This window comes from Jaculus jaculus, chromosome 6 (assembly GCF_020740685.1).
Source record: "Jaculus jaculus isolate mJacJac1 chromosome 6, mJacJac1.mat.Y.cur, whole genome shotgun sequence".
Taxonomy (NCBI): Eukaryota; Metazoa; Chordata; class Mammalia; order Rodentia; family Dipodidae; genus Jaculus; species Jaculus jaculus.
The window spans coordinates 150,399,900-150,417,021 of NC_059107.1; the positions used below are offsets into that span (position 1 = coordinate 150,399,900).

The window sequence follows — 17,122 nt, forward strand, 5'->3', positions numbered from 1 at the left end:
GCATCTCCCCCTGGCATGGGGGGAATGCTCCCTTGGCAAGGCCACTCACCCACTCATTCAGTCACCTGGTGCTGCCCGTGGGTCCCTGGGGAGTGGATTAGACACGAGGTACCGGAGGACTGGCTGGCTCCTGTGGTCACCCCAGCCATGTGCCTCCCATTAGCTGCCCACACAGCCACAGGGGAGGAACAGCCACAGGGCTCCCCTCACGTGTCCTGGCCTGGTGTCAGCCCCTTCTTCTTCCACTGCGGGCTGAGAAGTAGCCTCACGGAAGGAGGGATCTGTAAGGGCTCTGTGTGTTTGTGGACATGGGCAGCTGGGACAGGAGGGTTACCCCGAGGCCAACGGGGCGTTTCAGAAGAGAGCGGTGCAGAGTTGGAAGGAGGACAGTTGTGGTATGGAATGCCCAGGGTGAAGGGGAGACATGAGGACTCTGGGACCGCACCGACGGACGGGATCCTAAAGGGGAGAGCGCATGGTGGATGGGGCATGGGATGGGCTACGCAGGCTTTGCTCGAGTGATTCCAGGGCCCACAGCCCCTCTGTGAGCCTTTCTCACAATGCTATTCCCCTGCTTTGTAGCTGTCCTTCCAAGCCATGCCCCTTCCCAACACTCAGTACCCTGACATTTCTTGCTCACTACCCCTCTTCCCTCTCAGCGTGTAAACTACACGTCTGCACTATATGCAGCCGCGTCTCAGAGCTACCCAGTGCCTGGTCCTGGGCAATGGGTTTGTTGAGTGAAAAGTGATGGCATCCCGGCATGATGGAAGAACGTGTGTCCACTTCATGCATTTGGACACTGAGGACACTGCCCAGGCATAACAGATAAGAACCCTGCAGGCTGTAGGCGGGGCAGTTCTGGGGAAAGTGATTGTGCCTCATGCTCTGAGCTCTGCAGGGTGAAGTCAGAGGCCCAGAGAAGGAAAGCTGCTACTGTTGCCAGCTGAGGTGGGCAAGCCGCTCATTAAGGCTGGGGCTGTGTGTGTGCCAAGCCAGCCGCCGGCACATAGCTGACTGTGCTGGGGTTCAGCCTGGCTTCTCTTCTGCTGGGGTTGGGCCAGGCTGGGACCCTCGGGCTTCATCCCTCACCTCAATAATGTAATCTCTGCCGTCCTTGCTGTGCACCGCCTTGACAGCACAGATGTCCAGACCACCGAACATTTCTGAGCAGCTGTCCACCCACAGTCTGTACCTGCAGGGATGGACAGACAGACACAGTGAGCGTAGAGGAGGAAGCAGGGCAGGAGGTCAGAGGGAAGGAAGAAGGGAGGGGGGAATGAATTTGAGTTAACTGAAAATCAACAAAAGAGGAAGGATGAAGAGAAGTATTGAATCAGAGACAGCAGAGACCTGCCCCACCCTTTCACCCCAGGACACGGCTCTGCAGGAGTGGGGAGCTTGCCCTGCCCCCATCAGGAGCCATCCCAGACATCCAGACACCCAGACACCCCTGCAGCCCTTTCCCTTGGGAAAGCTGCCCTAAGGGCTCCAGAAATCCCTCTCAGCTGCCCTCCCAGCTCAGAGCCCCAGCCAGACAAGAGCTTTCAGGGGACAAAGACCGCATTCTCCCTGAGCCTGGGCAGTGGGGGCAGGGGAGCTGGGCAGACCACTCCTGCCTGGCCTGGAGGACTTGCCCTGGACCGATTGTTTCTATTCCTTCTCCAGCCACTTGATGGCTGTGAGGACAGTTTGTTTTGCTGGGGACGGGCCTGGGCACCGCACTTTGACCCGAAATGAGGAGTCAGCTTCATCTGGAGAAATCTTCAGGGCTCGCACTTGGCTTCCCTTGTGGGCTGGATTTGGGAGTCACAGGGGACTTTGTGTCAATGTTCTTGCATTTCTCTTCACTGTCCCAGGTCACATGGGCACGCCTGCTCTCAGATCTATTTGTGTCTCTGAGCCATAAGGCCTGGAATGAGGAGGGACCATGGCTGAAGAGCGGCTGGCACTCACTCGCTCGTCTTTTCCACAAGAGCCCATTGAACCCACTGGGCCTGGGGCACACAGCGGGGCTGCACACAGTCAGGTTCTCCTAGCCCTCCCGAGCCCCAGCCCAGCTCTTCCATTCAAGCGTTGCCCAGGCTGAGAGCAGACGAAAGGATGAAGACTCAACACCCACTGTGCACCTACTATGCGCCTGGGAAAGTGACTCGTCCCCTTTCATTTCATTACCTCGTGCTCAGAGAGGGTTGAACTCATTTGACAGATGAGGCTCTGAGAGGTACGCATATGACCGTGGCCCTTCCAACCCCAGAGGAGGTCTGAGTTCAGGTCCCAAGCAAGCCTCCCTTCCCCTCATTTGGAACACACCATTGCTCACCTGTTCTTCCTCCGTGTGGGGACCGGTGGCGGGTTTTTACCATTGCTTCCTCAGTCATTTTAGGTGAGCCTGTCCCTCCTCCTGCCTCAGTTTCCTGATTTGTGAGATCTGATTCTATTTGTGTGTGGGACTCACACGATTAATAGCCAGGTTTTTTTTGTACATGTTTTTGTCTACTTTTATTTATTTATTTGAGAGTGACAGACAGAGAGAAAGAGGCAGAGAGAGAGAGAGAGAGAGAGAGAGAGAATGAGAATGGGCATGCCAGGGCCTCCAGCCACTGCAAACAAACTCCAAATGCATGTGCCCCCTTGTGCATCTGGCTAATGTGGGTCCTGGGGAATTGAGCCTCAAACCAGGGTCATTAGGCTTCACAGGCAAGTGCTTAACTGCTAAGTCATCTCTCCAGCCCTGCATATGTTTTAATATATGGCATATGTGTATGTCTGTGTGTTTGTATGTTTATATGCATGTGTGTGAGTGTATGTGGAGGCCAGCAGTCAATGTTGGTGGGGAGTGGTCTCCTTCAGGCGTCCTACATCTTGTTCTCTGAAACAGGGTCTTTCACTGGACCTGATTTGGCTAGGATAGCTAGCTGGTAAGCCCTGGGATTTCTGTCTCCACCTCTCTGGCGCTGAGGTTATAGGCACGTGCCACTACACCTGACGTTTTATGCAGGTTCTGGGGAACTGGACCGAGGGCTTTGTGCTTCTTTGGGCAACCACATATCCACAGAGCCGTCTCCCCAGTCCCAGGGTCTCACTCTGTTTCACAGTTACCTCTACAAGTTCGTGGGACTTTGACGTGCAGGCACATCTGGGGACAACATTTGGTTCCTTGGAGCTCTGAGAGGCTTCTGGGCTCCTTGATCAGGGCCACTGTATTTGGTGCCAGTGGCTGACTCACGGGACATCATGTGCTCAGAGAGACATGAGTGAGTCTCAGAGTTTTTTCCCAACGGAAGGTGGAAGTCTAGACCTAGGATTAGAGGCAACTGGTTTCCAGAAGCTATTTCCAAATGATGAACAACTGGGCCACCTGCAGGCTGCACCCCAGGGGAAGGCACCCAAGGGTTCAGGCAGTGTGGGAGAGGGTCCCCTCTAACACACACCGAGCGTCATGACAGTTGCCCAGGAGTCAGGCTACCTGGCCAGCGGGTGAACCAGGTGGAAGAAGGGCCTTTTGAATGGTCCCCAGGGTCGTGGGGCCTGTGGGGCTGGGGCTGGGGAGCTCTGTTTAGGCTCCAAGAACTGCACTTGACTTCACGAGAGGGAATACAGGCTGAGATGAGCATAAGCTGCTGTGGGAGGTCCCTGCTGGGAGGGCCTCTGTGACTTGAGACCTGTCCGCATCCTGGCATGCTGGCCTGTCTAGGATCTCCAGGATCAGCTTGTGAGTCAAGGGGGAAAGAGGGGCTCTCATTCTGGAAAGGTCATGTAGAAGAGAGCCCTGACTGTCCACAAATGTCCCTGGGGAGGGATATGCCTGGTAACTGACACCATCCCCATGAACCCAGGTAGCACAAGTGGGTCCCTAAATGGATGGCAGAAGCAGCCACCTGGGTTTTCTGGGTGTTTGGTCTCCCAGGAAAGGGGCAGGTGCCAGGGTGCTGTGGTTGGAGTGTAAACATGCTCCCATATGTTCATGTGTTTGAACACTTAGTCCCCTGAACTGGAAGGTCCAAGAGAGCAGGGTCCATGTCTTTGTCCTCACTGCTTTCTCCTCAGGGCCCTACTCCGTGACCGGCTCCCAGAATAGCTGTGAAGGAGCTCAAACACATGTCTGTTCCTCCAGACTCCTGTCCGTTCTTTAGGATGGAATTCTGACATCCTGTCCTTCAAGACACCTTCCTTGACCTGCCCTTTCCCAGACTGCCTTGGGGCTTCTTCTTCCTGCAAGCCCACCAGGTGGAGACCTGACAAAGATCTAGGCAGTCTTACCACCGAAGCCCTCCCAGCCATGGTCATTGGCTCAGGGATGATCATGTGACCCAAACTGGGGCAAATCAGTGAATATGTCTTTCTGCTGGACTTAACATGGGACAGTGAACCTGGAGGTGCTGTGTGGGGCCACCATAGAAGAAGGTACGGCCCAGGGCAGCCACAGAGAAGGGTCTGAGCCTCTCCAGAAGCTGCACCTCTTGGGTTTTCGGCAACAGGAGCCCATAAGTCCCCAAAGCACAAACCAACAGTGCTCTTTTCTGACACCTGCAGCTGATCCAGAGTTTTTAGAGGGAGCCACCATGTCTGCTTAGTTTGGTGTCCTACAGGACCTAGAATCACCCAGGAAATGAGCCCCAGGCCATGCCTGTGAGGGCTGATATAGATGAGGTTAGCCTCTGCACTTGCCTGTGAGGGCTTATGTAGATGAGGCTAGCTTTTGACTTGCCTGTGAGGGCTTATGTAGATGAGGCTAGCTTTTGACTTGCCTGTGAGGGCTTATGTAGATGAGGTCAGCTTCTGGACTTCCCTGTGAGGGCTTATGTGGATGAGGTCAGCCTCTGGACATGCCTGTGAGGGCTGATGTGGATGAGGTTAGCCTCTGACTTGCCTGTGAAGGCTTATGTGGATGAGGTTAGCCTCTGACTTGCCTGTGAGGGCTTATGTGGATGAGGTTAGACTCTGACTTGCCTGTGAAGGCTTATGTGGATGAGGTTAGCCTCTGACTTGCCTGTGAAGGCTTATGTGGATGAGGTTAGCCTCTGACTTGCCTGTGAGGGCTTATGTGGATGAGGTTAGACTCTGACTTGCCTGTGAGGGCTTATGTGGATGAGGTTAGACTCTGACTTGCCTGTGAGGGCTTATGTGGATGAGGTTAGACTCTGACTTGCCTGTGAGGGCTTATGTGGATGAGGTCAGCCTCTGGACATGCCTGTGAGGGATTATCTTGATTAGGTTAATTGGGGTGTGAAGGTCCACTTTAACTGAGGCAGCACCATTCCATGGGCTGGGGTCCTGGACTGTGTAAGAAGGAGAGAGGGCTGGAGAAACGGCTCAGCAGTTAATGCACTTGTCTGCAAAGCCTAATGACCTGGGGTTTAATTCCCCAGTACCTTCGTAAAGCCAGATGCACAAGGTGGCAGATGTATCTGGACTTCATTTGCAGCAGCTGGAGGCCCTGGAGCACCCATTCTGTTTCTCTTCTCTCTCTGCTTGCAAATAAATAAATAAATACAATTTTTTTTTAAAGGAGGGCTGGAGAGATGACTTAGAGGTTAAGGTGGTTGCCTGTGAAGCCAAAGGACCCAGGCTCGATTCCCCAGGACCGACATATGCCAAATTCACAAGGTGGGGCTTGTGCCTGGAGTTTGTTTCCGGTGGCTGAAGGCCCTGGTACACTTATTCTCTCTCTTTATCTGCCTCTTTCTCTCTCTCAAATAAAATAAAATTAAAAAAGGAAAGAGCTGAATGAGGAGTAGCGTTCGACCTGTTTGCTTTTCTCACGGTGCACTGAGTGTGATCAGCTCCCTCAAGCTCCGGCTGCCACGCTTTCCCCACCATCATGGACTTTAACTCTTCCTTCAGTTGCTTCTGGACAGCTATTTTGTTTTGACAATGACAGAGTGACTGATACAGCCACGCTATTGCTCAGCACAATGTGGTATGCCATTGACTCTCATTGACTCTCTCAATAAGTGCTTACTGACCTCGAAGCCTGAGTTCTGGCTACTGTTATTGCATGCTTGCATGCAGCGTCCACTGGGCATGCAGAAAAGAATGTATACGTGTGTGTGCGTCTGTCAGCCTCTGAGAGCAGGTCCTCAGCCCTCTTTCAACTGACGAGGCCACACAGCGGCACTTAAAGAAGAAGAACAATAGAAGACTTGCAGGTCCCTCAGTCACAGTGATCCCTGAAACTCTCCCTGCTCATATAGAGTGTCGAGGGAGTCTGAGGAAGGAGAACCCTCTCTTTATACCTGGTGCCCAAATGTAAATGCGTCTTCACAGCTGTCTGGGCAGGGCAGGGGCTGGCAAGGCTCCCCCTCACCCCTAACTTTCTTCCTGAGGCAGCTGGGAGGGACTAGGAAGACCACAGGATTCGGAGCCAAGACATTATGGTTCCACTCTCTGCTCCGGTACACTGGGAAAACCACTTCCCCTCTCTGAACTTCTCCCATCTGGAAAGTGTTATTTTGATACAGTCCCGTGGCTGCTCCTGGCCGTGGAAGACAGCACGCTGCGGGGAAGCGCTCCGTGGCTGGGGCTGGACAGAGGATGGGGCGGCATTCCTCTCAGGGCTACCCGGCTCCCACCGAGGCTGCTGCCTCTCCCCAGACATCCTCCGTCTCTTACCTCTCTGTCATGGCCACCTGCTCCAGCATGGCAGAACCCGTGTTGGCTTTCCAGTTTCCAGAGATGGAAGTTCTCCTGGGTCAGAACAAACAACATGCCGAGGACATTAGGGGTCTGGTCGCTGACCTCTTTCCTTCTTTGCTCGTGAGGGGGCTCTGTTTGACATATCTGACCCACGTTATCTGTGGATACGCTTTTAGGTCTGGACCCTGTCCTCAGCTTTATTGTCCTGTTTGTAATCTCTCTTCATGGATTGGCTGAGAGTTAAAGAGTAAATACTGAAAATGCCAACACCATCAGACAGAATCGCCCAAGCCTCAGTGCTCTAGTTTGGATCTGGAGTGTCCCCCAAGTGCCCATGTGTTGAAGGCTTGGTCTTCAGCCCACAACCCATGATGCTCTTGCTGCAACCATTAGGAGATGGGGTCTAGGGGAAGGACATTATCTCACTAGAGGTATGCCCCAGTCCTTGCTGTTTCTTACTTGGCTTCCCGGTCACCATGAAGTGCGTCAGGTCTACACATGTGTTATCTCTTCCTCCAACATGACTCCTCCCCTGGGCCAGCACCTGCATGTGCATCCGCCCTTCCCTCCCACATAGTTCCCTGCACTTGGGCCAGGGCCTGAGCTCTCCTCTCTGCTCCAGGATGATTTATCTCTACTTTTGCTTCCCTATGTCTTGCTCATCCTTCAGGTTTTACTTGAATATGGCTTCCTTATCCCACAATGCAGATGGTCCTACTCCATGCTGTACTCTGTGCCTAGGAGTGCCCGGCCCCCCTGCCTGGATAGTTCTGGTGTCCCCTCTTTCCTGATTGAGGGAAGGCCTGAATGCAGGGGACATGTTTCATACCATCCTCTGAGCACTCAGATCCAATGCCACCTGGCATGTAGTAGCTACTGACCGGGTGAGGGATGGTGTATTCTGGAAGAATCCGAGACATGTCTGGACCCAGCAGAGATGATGCCTTTAAGCAAAATGTCAGACATATCTGTTTGTCTTATGGCCAAGGGAAGGTATGTAGTTGAGACCAGAGTGAACTGGGGAGACAGAGATTTATTTTTCCTTTTAGTTTCAGTCTTTCTTTTTCCCTTTTTTGATGTGTATGTGAGTGTGGTGTACACACATGTGTATAGGTGTTTGTATGTATATGGGTACACATGTGTATGTAGATGTGTGTTCGTGTGAGTTCATGTAAACATGGAGCCCAGAAGTTGACTTAGGGTGTCTTTCTCAGCGGCTCCCACCTTATTTTTTTGAGATAGGGTCTCTCACTGAACCTAGTTCTCACTTATTTAGCTACATTAGCTAGCCAGTGAGTCCTGGAGATTCCCTGTCTCCACCTCTCTAGTGATGGGCTTATAGGCACATGCCACTATGCCTAGCACTGAGAGAATATGTCTTTCTAAAAAGGAGAATCAGAGCCGGGCATGGTGGTGCACACCTTTAATCCCAGCACTTGGGAGGCAGAGGAAGGAGGATCACTGTGAGTTCGAGGCCACCCTGAGATGACATAGTGAATTCCAGGTCAGCCTGGGCTAGAGTGAGACCCTACCTTGAAACAAACAAACAAACAAAAACCCCCCACAAAAATCTAAAAAAGAAAACAAGATCAATGAGGAAGTAGTGAATTAAACACGAGAGCTGCTTTCACTGCTAGCCTGACAACCAGCTCCAGGAAGATGGCAATAGACACTGAGGACACTCAAAATCCATCAAAGCAGAAATCCAGAGGTTGCAGAGAGCTCAACACTAAAATAGACTTAAAATAAGTCACCTGCCAAGGCACAGGGAACATTACAGAAGAACAGGCAAAAAGATTCTAAGAGCCACAGGATGGGAAGGAGTTTCTTGAGGCACTGCACCCCTCTCAATGACTGACTGCTGCCTTCATGACCCCACAGTGGAGACCAGCAACCCCACTGAGGAAGACTCTCAGTGGAATGGGGTTAGGGAAGAGGAGTGATAAGATGAAAACATGAGGGAAATGGAGCCAACACATGCTTTGACCATACACTAAAGGTCCTAATTAATAAAATGAAAAGAAAATCAAATGTACAAATACTGAGAATGATGGTGGCCAAATGGTAGCCATAATGCCTGGGAGGTCCAGCTTTCTCAGTTCAGGGCTCTTAGGGTCAGCCTACATCCTGGGTATAGACTCGTCTGAATGTGCCAAGCTGACCACCTCTTCAGGATGCACATTCACTGCCTTTTTGGTAGAGTAGCCTTGGAACAGGGTACACACAGAGTATTAGCAATGGACACGAGGAATTATGAGCTCTGGGGGAGCACAGGAGAAACCAAGGTCACTGAGTGCCGCCCCAGAAGGTGATATGTCTTGGGGAATGAACAGGATTTTGTCAAATGGGCTTTGCATGGTGTTAATGAGAGACTGTAAGGGCTGACTTGAGTCTCTGAACATCTTGGTTCTTGCATTTTTTTTTCTAGAAATTTCACCATGGGCAACATTTCCAAGTCTTTATTTCCTCCTTGGTAAAATGGGAATAATTGTAGGCCAGGTGAGCTTAACGGGGTCTTGTGAGAATGAAAGGAAATATTCCCATAAGTCTCAGCACAATGGGCGCTACTGTTGTTTTCAATAAGAGGAGATAAGAAAAGGAGGCATTATTCCAAGGACCAAAACAGCAGGAACACGAGCCAGATTGCTTTCCATCCAAGGGGACAAGGATTGTGAGAGCTGACATTTGAGGAATGTTTTTGGTGTCTGAGCCATGTGCCCAAGGATTTTATAAGTATTGGCTCATTTCAGCCTCATAGAACCTAAGGAGATGGCATCCGTTTTGTTATTCTTCCCACGTAGTGGCAAATATAGCTCACAAAGACCGCTTTCTTAACTCTGCCTCTCCATGCAGAGCCTGTTGAGCCCAGCACACATAGGGCAGGGCCTTGTCCTTGGCTTGAGTGTGATGCAGCTACTGTAGTGCAGGGTAGAGTGGAGACAGTGACCAAAGCATCTACCTGTGTTGGCAGTTGCCTTCCTCCTTCTTGGGTTGCTGCTAACAAAATAATACGAGCTGAGTGACTTACAAGCAACATAAACTCATCTCTCAGTTCTGGAGGCTTGGAGATCCAAGCTCAAGGTGCTTGAAGATTCAGAATTTGGTGAGGAAACACTCCTGTTCTTAGATGGTGCCTTCCTGTTGCTCTCTCATGTGGTGGAGGAGGCAAGGGGCCATTCTGGAGCCTCTTTCTAAGTGCAGGAACCCCATTCCAGACAACTGTGTGTGCATGCTGTAATCCCCTCCCCAAAACTTCTTAATACTATCACCTCAGGCTGTGGGATTTTAACATGAATTCTTGGGGGACACAGTCTTTCAGACTACAACAAACTGTATATCCTGGTAGAAGAGGAGAACAGAGTGAAGGGTGTCAGACGAGATGAAAGGGCAGTGTGGAAGTGGGTGCTGTGCTTGGCCAAGTTGTCTCCTGCAGGGCTGCAGGGCACATGGGTACGGGGGCAGGGGGTCGAACAAATAAGTCAACCGGTGGTGCATGGTGGAAACCAGGTTCCTTTTGGCTGCATGGAAAGGTATAGACAATCAGGAAAGGGCCATCTGAACCACACCCTACTGTATAAAAGTCGGAGATAAGCAGCGTGATACTCTGTTTAGATTAATACAAATGCACATGGAGGTATAGAGGAATAATTATGGATGTATGTGTGTATGTGGGTAAGGATATGCATATGTATGCCCTGCCTGGTTCTTCCAAGAGAATCTAAAACAGTGACAACAAGCTCAGAGGTCTGAGTGCAGGGAAGGACATGGCCCGAGGAGTTCAAGTGGCCAAGGGCAGGGAGGACATTCTAGACTGAAATCTGACATGAGCCCCATCCCTTCGATGTGGACCGACGCAGGGTCCAGGACTCTGTAACTAATGACAGATTGGAGTGGTCAGGCCAGAAAGTCTCAGCCTAGAGAATGCAGCAATGAGGTAATCCTTAAGAAAAGAAACTGGGGCAAGGTGTTGTCAATGTCAAGTGGAAACTCTAACAATGGAGAGAGGAGGGAAACGATATCATGGGGGCCTTAAGAGTGTGCCAGGCTGCTTCACTGGAGGTGATCTTATCCCTAACACATATGACGAGGACACCCGAGAACAGTGAGTGACAGCTCTGGCCTGCCGAGGAGATGGGAGGTGATGATGGCGGATTGACAGGATGAGGCGGAAGTGTCCCTTGAGAACGGGCTCCACCTGTTTCCTGGAACCACGTCTTTCTTGGTCAACTGCCTGCTCTACTGTCCTTGGCAATGGTAAAATGCAGCACTTGCAACTGACTGCACGGGCTTCTAAGTTGTCAAGTCGCCACCTGGGCTCTTCACACAAAGGCATATTGGCCGCTGGCCTAGGCAACCCGAGCGTGTGAAGGCAATGGCAGGCAGGTCATTTATGGATATGCACAGCTCCCTTTACAGCAGTAGATAGCAGCTGGATTTGCTATAGGGACTGTGGCTTGTCCACTGGATTCTAAGGCACACGCTCCTCGACACAAATAGCATGGACAGACAGACTGTCCAACTGTCCAAGGCCAACCGTGGAAGTCCTCAGATGTGGGGCTATGTCCACTGTCAGTGCTGTGGGAATACTTGGCCACGGGCTATGTTTGGGTTTCTGGAGTCTCACCATTTGAAGTGACATTGCAAAGTGAGGGACACAGAGGCCCAGGAGCAGATGAGACCTCTTACCTTCCCACTTACTCCAGAGTCCGTCTGGGGCTCGTCACTTCAGTTCTAGGATGGGTTACATCCTCTGTTGGCCAACCTCAGGGTTAGGGTACACGTGGGATGTTTTTCTCTGCCTTGTATTCATTTCTCTTATTTAAGTTGAAGCACTTCCCCACATTTCCACGTGGAGAAATAACCTTGATAAAACTGCTTGCCTTCCTGCCCTGACCCTCAACAAATTATATATATATATATATATATATATATATATATATATATATATATATATATGGCCTTTCTCTAACTAATCTTCTCATGATGGAAGTTGGGCAAATTGTCACTGTTGCCATGGAATCACAGTCTGACATCAGCACTGCGCGTGATTCAGGTGGATACCTCCCTAAGTGGTGATGTCACGAAGACCATCAGTTTCTTTTGGCTTCTTGCTTTACAGTAAGGAAGAAGGTCCCAGCCCCTCAGGAAGACATTTGAAGCCTTCTTGATTTGCCCCAAGTTTCTATCACTCTTGAGATTTTATACATACATACATATATATATAAATATAGACACACACACACATTCACATGCATGTATGCGTGTGTGTGTGTATTTGCAATTCCCCACAAATAGGCTGGGCCTCTGTCTTTCTGTGGTCTGAACAGCCCTCGAGTAGGTGGCGAGATCTATTCTGTTCTAAGGTGCAACAGACCACGAGCCCTCGCTGAGCCCGGCAGAGACGGGTGGATGAGGGCACACGAGGGGAGAGTGGCGGGAGAGGAGGCAGGCTGCTGCCCTCTCCTTCCGCCTTCCTCCTAGCTCCCCCCGCCCTTGCCCACTGACTCACATGTACGCCTTGTAGTTGGATCCTATTTTCTGGATGCGGATGTCGTACTTGGAATCGATGAAGGCCTCAGTGGTGGCGTAGGTTTTGGCCATGGCCACGACGCTGGTGATGTCCTGGTAGTCATGCTGATTTTCTACTTTGATCTGTGAGCAAGGAGGAGGTGGGAATGTCACTGCCTAGCCAGCCTTCACTGAGTACCGGCCCACATCCGAACAGGGTGCCCCCCCCCCCACCATAGAGAAGGTAACCTTGTCCATGAGCAGGGGAGGGGACAGGTGCAGGAGCCACATTGTCCCACTGCCTACCTGGAACAGAAGAGGTAGGGACCAGTTTCACTAGGGAAGGCAGGGGTACTTTAGAGGGGAGGTGAGCTGTGATGGTGTAGGAAGGATGGAAACAATTTTCAGATGCAGGGGTGTGTAACATACATGCTGCTCTCTGGGGAAGAGCTAAAGTAGGAGAAACTTGGGGGTGTCCAGGGAAGGGCAGGAAGTTACCTGATCTCTGGGAGTAGGAGAATGGGGGGAGAATGAGGGCAATGGCTGGATGGGGTCCTACGAGAACAGTTCATGAAGGGTCTAGATATCTCAGGTTTTAGAGGAAGGCTCTGGGAAACCACAGGAAGAGATTTGAGTGTAAATGAGAAAGTGGTTTGTTCCGTGTTTAAAAAAAACCCACAAATAATTCTGTGTAGGAGGCTAAATGGAAGAGTGGGGTGGAACTATAGAAATACCACTTAGAAAAAAGTGTGTATGTGTGTGTGTGGGCTTGAACTGTGGTGTACATATATGGTATGTCTACATGTGTATGACATATACTGAAACTGTGTGGTATGTCTCTGTGTGTTCACAGTGTGTGCATGGCATTTGATGTGCATGTTCTGTGCTGTACTGTGATACTATGTGCATACAGTAGTGCATATGAATGTGTTCGTGTGTGCACACAATAGAGGTTAGCTTTGTGGTCGAAAAGTCCGGGGAAGAAAGTTATTCTGCGCTTCACTGGGCTGAGGCTGGGAGCACAGGGCAGTGTTCCATGGAGATGAAAAGGTCCAGGGGAGCTCCTAAGACCAAGGATAGGGGATGAGGCTACCTCTCCATGGTGGGCTCAGGATTGCAGAGGCTGCACTCCTATGGAAACTGGGATGGCTGCCCCCTCCAGCTGCCTGTTGCTTGTCCAGATTGACCCCTTTCCCACCACCCTCACACTGGCAGCAGAGATCTCTGATCCTGGTTTGGGTGGTAGGCAGAGTCCAGAGGCCCCAAATGGCCTGTGTGGGAGGGTGGTACATGTTTGTCCTTACTTTTTTTTTTTTTTTTTGAGGTAGGGTCTCACTCTAGCCCAGGCTGACCTGGAATTCACTATATTGTCTCAGGGTGGCCTTGAACTTGTGATTCTCCTACCTCTGCCTCCTGAGCACTGGGATTAAAGACGTGCGCCACCACCATGCCCAGTTTATGTGTCTCCTTTCTTATGCCCTCCTCTCCTTAGCTTCTCAATCCCAACAATACCAACCTGCCCATGATGCTGCTCATTCACAGTCACACCCACCTTACAGCATTCAAGATACTTCCCTTAGGACCCTAAACTGGACCCTGAAGTGGGAGAGCTGGGTGTTGTTACAGTCATTCCACACGTTTGGAAACTGAGCTGTCTTGACTTGTCCAAGGTCAGAACAGCAGAGCACAGAGCTTGGAATACCAACCTCACAGTGTCTAAGGCCAGAGCAGCAGAGCACAGACTTGGGAGTGAAACCCTGACTCAAAGGCATTGGTGTGGCTCTTCTTTGAGCAACCTCGGGTCAGCTGTCCACCATGAAGGACTATAAGTGAGAAAGGTCTGGCAAGCCTTCTCCTCTTCACCTTCAGAGGGCCTTGCCTCCCAAGCCCAAATTGCAGAGAAAAACAAGGGGGCAGCAAGATGGCCCTAATGTTCATCCCTCCCGTTTCTTGGTGTGTGTGTGTGTGTGTGTGTGTGTGCAGGCACACACGTGCTGTGGCACACTTGTGGAGGTCAGAGGATACCTTCAGGCGTCGGTCCTCACTTTCCACCTTTGTTTGAGGCAGTGTCTGTCGCTGTTTGCGGCTGCTTTTCAAGGCTAGCGGGGGCTGGAGAGATGGCTTAGCGGTTAAGCCCTTGCCTGTGAAGCCTAAGGACCCCGGTTCAAGGCTCGGTTCCCCAGGTCCCACGTTAGCCAGATGCACAAGGGGGCGCACGCGTCTGGAGTACGTTTGCAGAGGCTGGAAGCCCTGGCGTGCCCATTCTCTCTCTCTCCCTCTCTCTGTGTCTGTCGCTCTCAAATAAATAAATAAAAATTTAAAAAAAAAAAAAAAAGGCTAGCGGGCCTATAGGCTTCCAGGTGATTCTTTTGTCTCTGCCTCCCTTTTTTGCTGTAGGTGGAGTGAGATCACAGACGCTTGCATTACAGCCTCTGGCTTTATGAGGGCTCTGGGGACCAGTAGTGTTGCTCGCACAGGAAGCACTTTATTCACTGAGCCATTGTCCCATTACCTCGTCCACCTTTTTTTTTTTTTTTAATTCCCCAGCTCACCGGACCTCCCTTTCTGTTGCAGTTACATTTTGGTTGCTGACACCAACACCCGGCCAGAAACCACTTACAGGAAAGGGTTTATTTCAGGCTTACAGGTTCCAGGGGGAGTTTCACCATGACGGAAGAAGCTGATTTACTTCAACATCCACAGCAGAGAGACAAAAGCTAACAAGCTGGCTCTCTACACGCCTAGCAGGGCTGGGCCTGAGACCCATGCCCCGGTGACACATCTCTCCCAGCAGAGTTCTGCCTGGCTGACACTTATGGAGGAAGCTTAATCTTATTCAGAAGGACCTCAGGCTATGGGGGACATACATTTACATCGAAATCACCACATTTCTCGTTCTCTTTAGGGTTACGGTAGTGATAGCAGTAATGGTGTGCCTCCTTCCTTTGTCCTAGGTCTTCTGAGCCTCTGACTGCTAGTTGGCCCCACTCTTTTTAGCAATGAAACCCCTCAGTTTAAGCTGAACACCTGGTTTTACCAGCTAAGAAAGACTTTGTGTCAGTCTCCCTTCCAGGTATTTGTGGCCAAGTCTTTTAAGTTCTAGCCAATGAAGACTGAGTCTATTTGAGCCTCCTGTGGGTGGTGTCCTGAAGTTGAAGGAAGGGATCTTCCTTTCCACTTTTTCTTCTTCACTCTGACTGGGATATAGACATACTAACTGGAGAAGAAGCACTTGTCTTGGGCCATTAGATGGAAGTCACACATTGAGGATGGGCAGATGATGACCGTGGTGTTTGTCTGTGTTCATTCAGACTCTTACAGGAGAGAGAAATGAACGTTAGCCTTGGATAAACCACTGTTACTTTGGCTTTTGTTAAGGAAGCTGAGTCATATGTCTGCTGTGTATTTTTGGCCTCATTTCTCATTGATCGCCATGATGGGTTGGCATAACAAAGCCTCTGCCATCTCCTGTTCAGACCCTCTTGGGTCCTCCCTTGGCGCTGCTTCTACAGCGGATGCTTCGTCCTCACAGCTCACCCCAAGCCACTCTTTTCAGGCCTCACTTTCCTCTAATCCCACCAAAGCGGATCTGGCAGAGGTGACCTTTGATCTCCTCATAGGTTAATCCTGTTAAGTTTTGCAGGTTGCCAACCTGCTGTGCTCCCCAGTAACATCTGGAACTGGCAAACCGCTGCAGTGTGGTTGGCACACTCCTGTTCTCTCCTCTCTTTTTGGCACCTTCTTCACAGCGTGTATGGCCTCCTGAAACACCCTTGGATGGACAGGGGTCTCATTCTCAAACAACATCTGGGCTCAGGTGCAGGGAGTTGAAGTTACCAGGATGAAAGAATGCAGGAAAAAGCTTGCAGACACAGCATGCCTAACTCATGGTTTTGTCACTGGTGGCTTTTTAGAAAGATTAGAACTTCTGGGCTGTGACCTATGACTACCATGGGGACGTCTAGAATCCACAGTATCCATTTCTCCCTACTTCCACAGTCACAGTCATGAAGCACTCTGACCTGGAGACATAGGACCACCAGACTAAATTCTAATTTTTTAAAACGAATTTTCTTTAAAAAAATATTATTTACTTATTTCAGAGAGAAGGGGGGGGGAGAGAGAGAATGGGCATGCTAGAGCCTCCAGCCACTGCAAACAAACTGCAGATGCATGCGCCCCCTTGTGCATCTGGCTTATGTGGGTCCTGGAGAATCAAACTGGGATCCTTTGCCTTTGCAGGCAAGTGCCTTAACTGCTAAGCCACCTCTCCAGCCCTCTAAATTTTTTATTTTTTTTTTGCCCTCCTCCCTGGAACCTGTGTGTGGCCATGTGAACACATCTTGACCAATGATGTGTAGAGCAGAGGAGGGGGTGAACTCAGGGAAGGGTGGACTTTTCTGCTTGCTTCTTCCCTCTTCTCACTGCCTGGAATGTGGCATGCATATATATATAATTTTTTTTTTTTTGACCAGAACATTGAAGAGTAAATGGATGGAAGGACACTCTGCCCTTGAAACCCAGAGACTCCTCACTGGTCCTGGGCTGCTCTTACCCACTGTGGTGTCCCCCATAAGCTTAGGTGTTCTGAATGTTAGGTTCCCAGCTGATGTATATTTGGGAATTAATGCCTTCTGGAGGGAGTGTATTGTTGGGGGCGGGCTTATGGGCTTTATAGCCAGTTTCCCCATGCCAGTGTTCGGCACACCCTTCTGTTGCTATGGTCCACCTTATATTGGCCAGGGGGTGATGTCCACCCTCTGCTCATGCCATTGTTTCCCCCTGCAATCGTGGAGCTTCCCCTCAAGCCTGTAAGCCAAAATAAAACTCTTTTACCCAGAAGCTGCTCTTGGTTGGGTGATTTCTACCAGCAATGCGAACCGGACTGCAACAGCCACCCAGACTGTTGGGGAGAGAGAAAGGCCTGGTGTGTTGAAGCCATTTTGTTTTGGCAGTTGAGCTTTGTCTCACTCAT

The 17,122-nt window shown here is 50.6% G+C and overlaps 1 protein-coding gene across 2 annotated transcripts in view; it reads right to left on the reverse strand.

The window, feature by feature from the left end:
* Positions 1-17,122, reverse strand: part of Syn3 (synapsin III) — a 525,100-nt gene that overhangs the window by 36,879 nt on the left and 471,099 nt on the right. For both annotated transcript variants that reach the window (XM_045152296.1, XM_004650254.2), the window contains exons 8-10: positions 12,149-12,291; positions 6,616-6,690; positions 1,093-1,195 (exon numbers count right to left, since the gene is read on the reverse strand). In XM_045152296.1, coding sequence (XP_045008231.1) covers positions 1,093-1,195; positions 6,616-6,690; positions 12,149-12,291 — 321 coding nt within the window. The remainder of the gene's footprint in view (positions 1-1,092; positions 1,196-6,615; positions 6,691-12,148; positions 12,292-17,122) is intronic.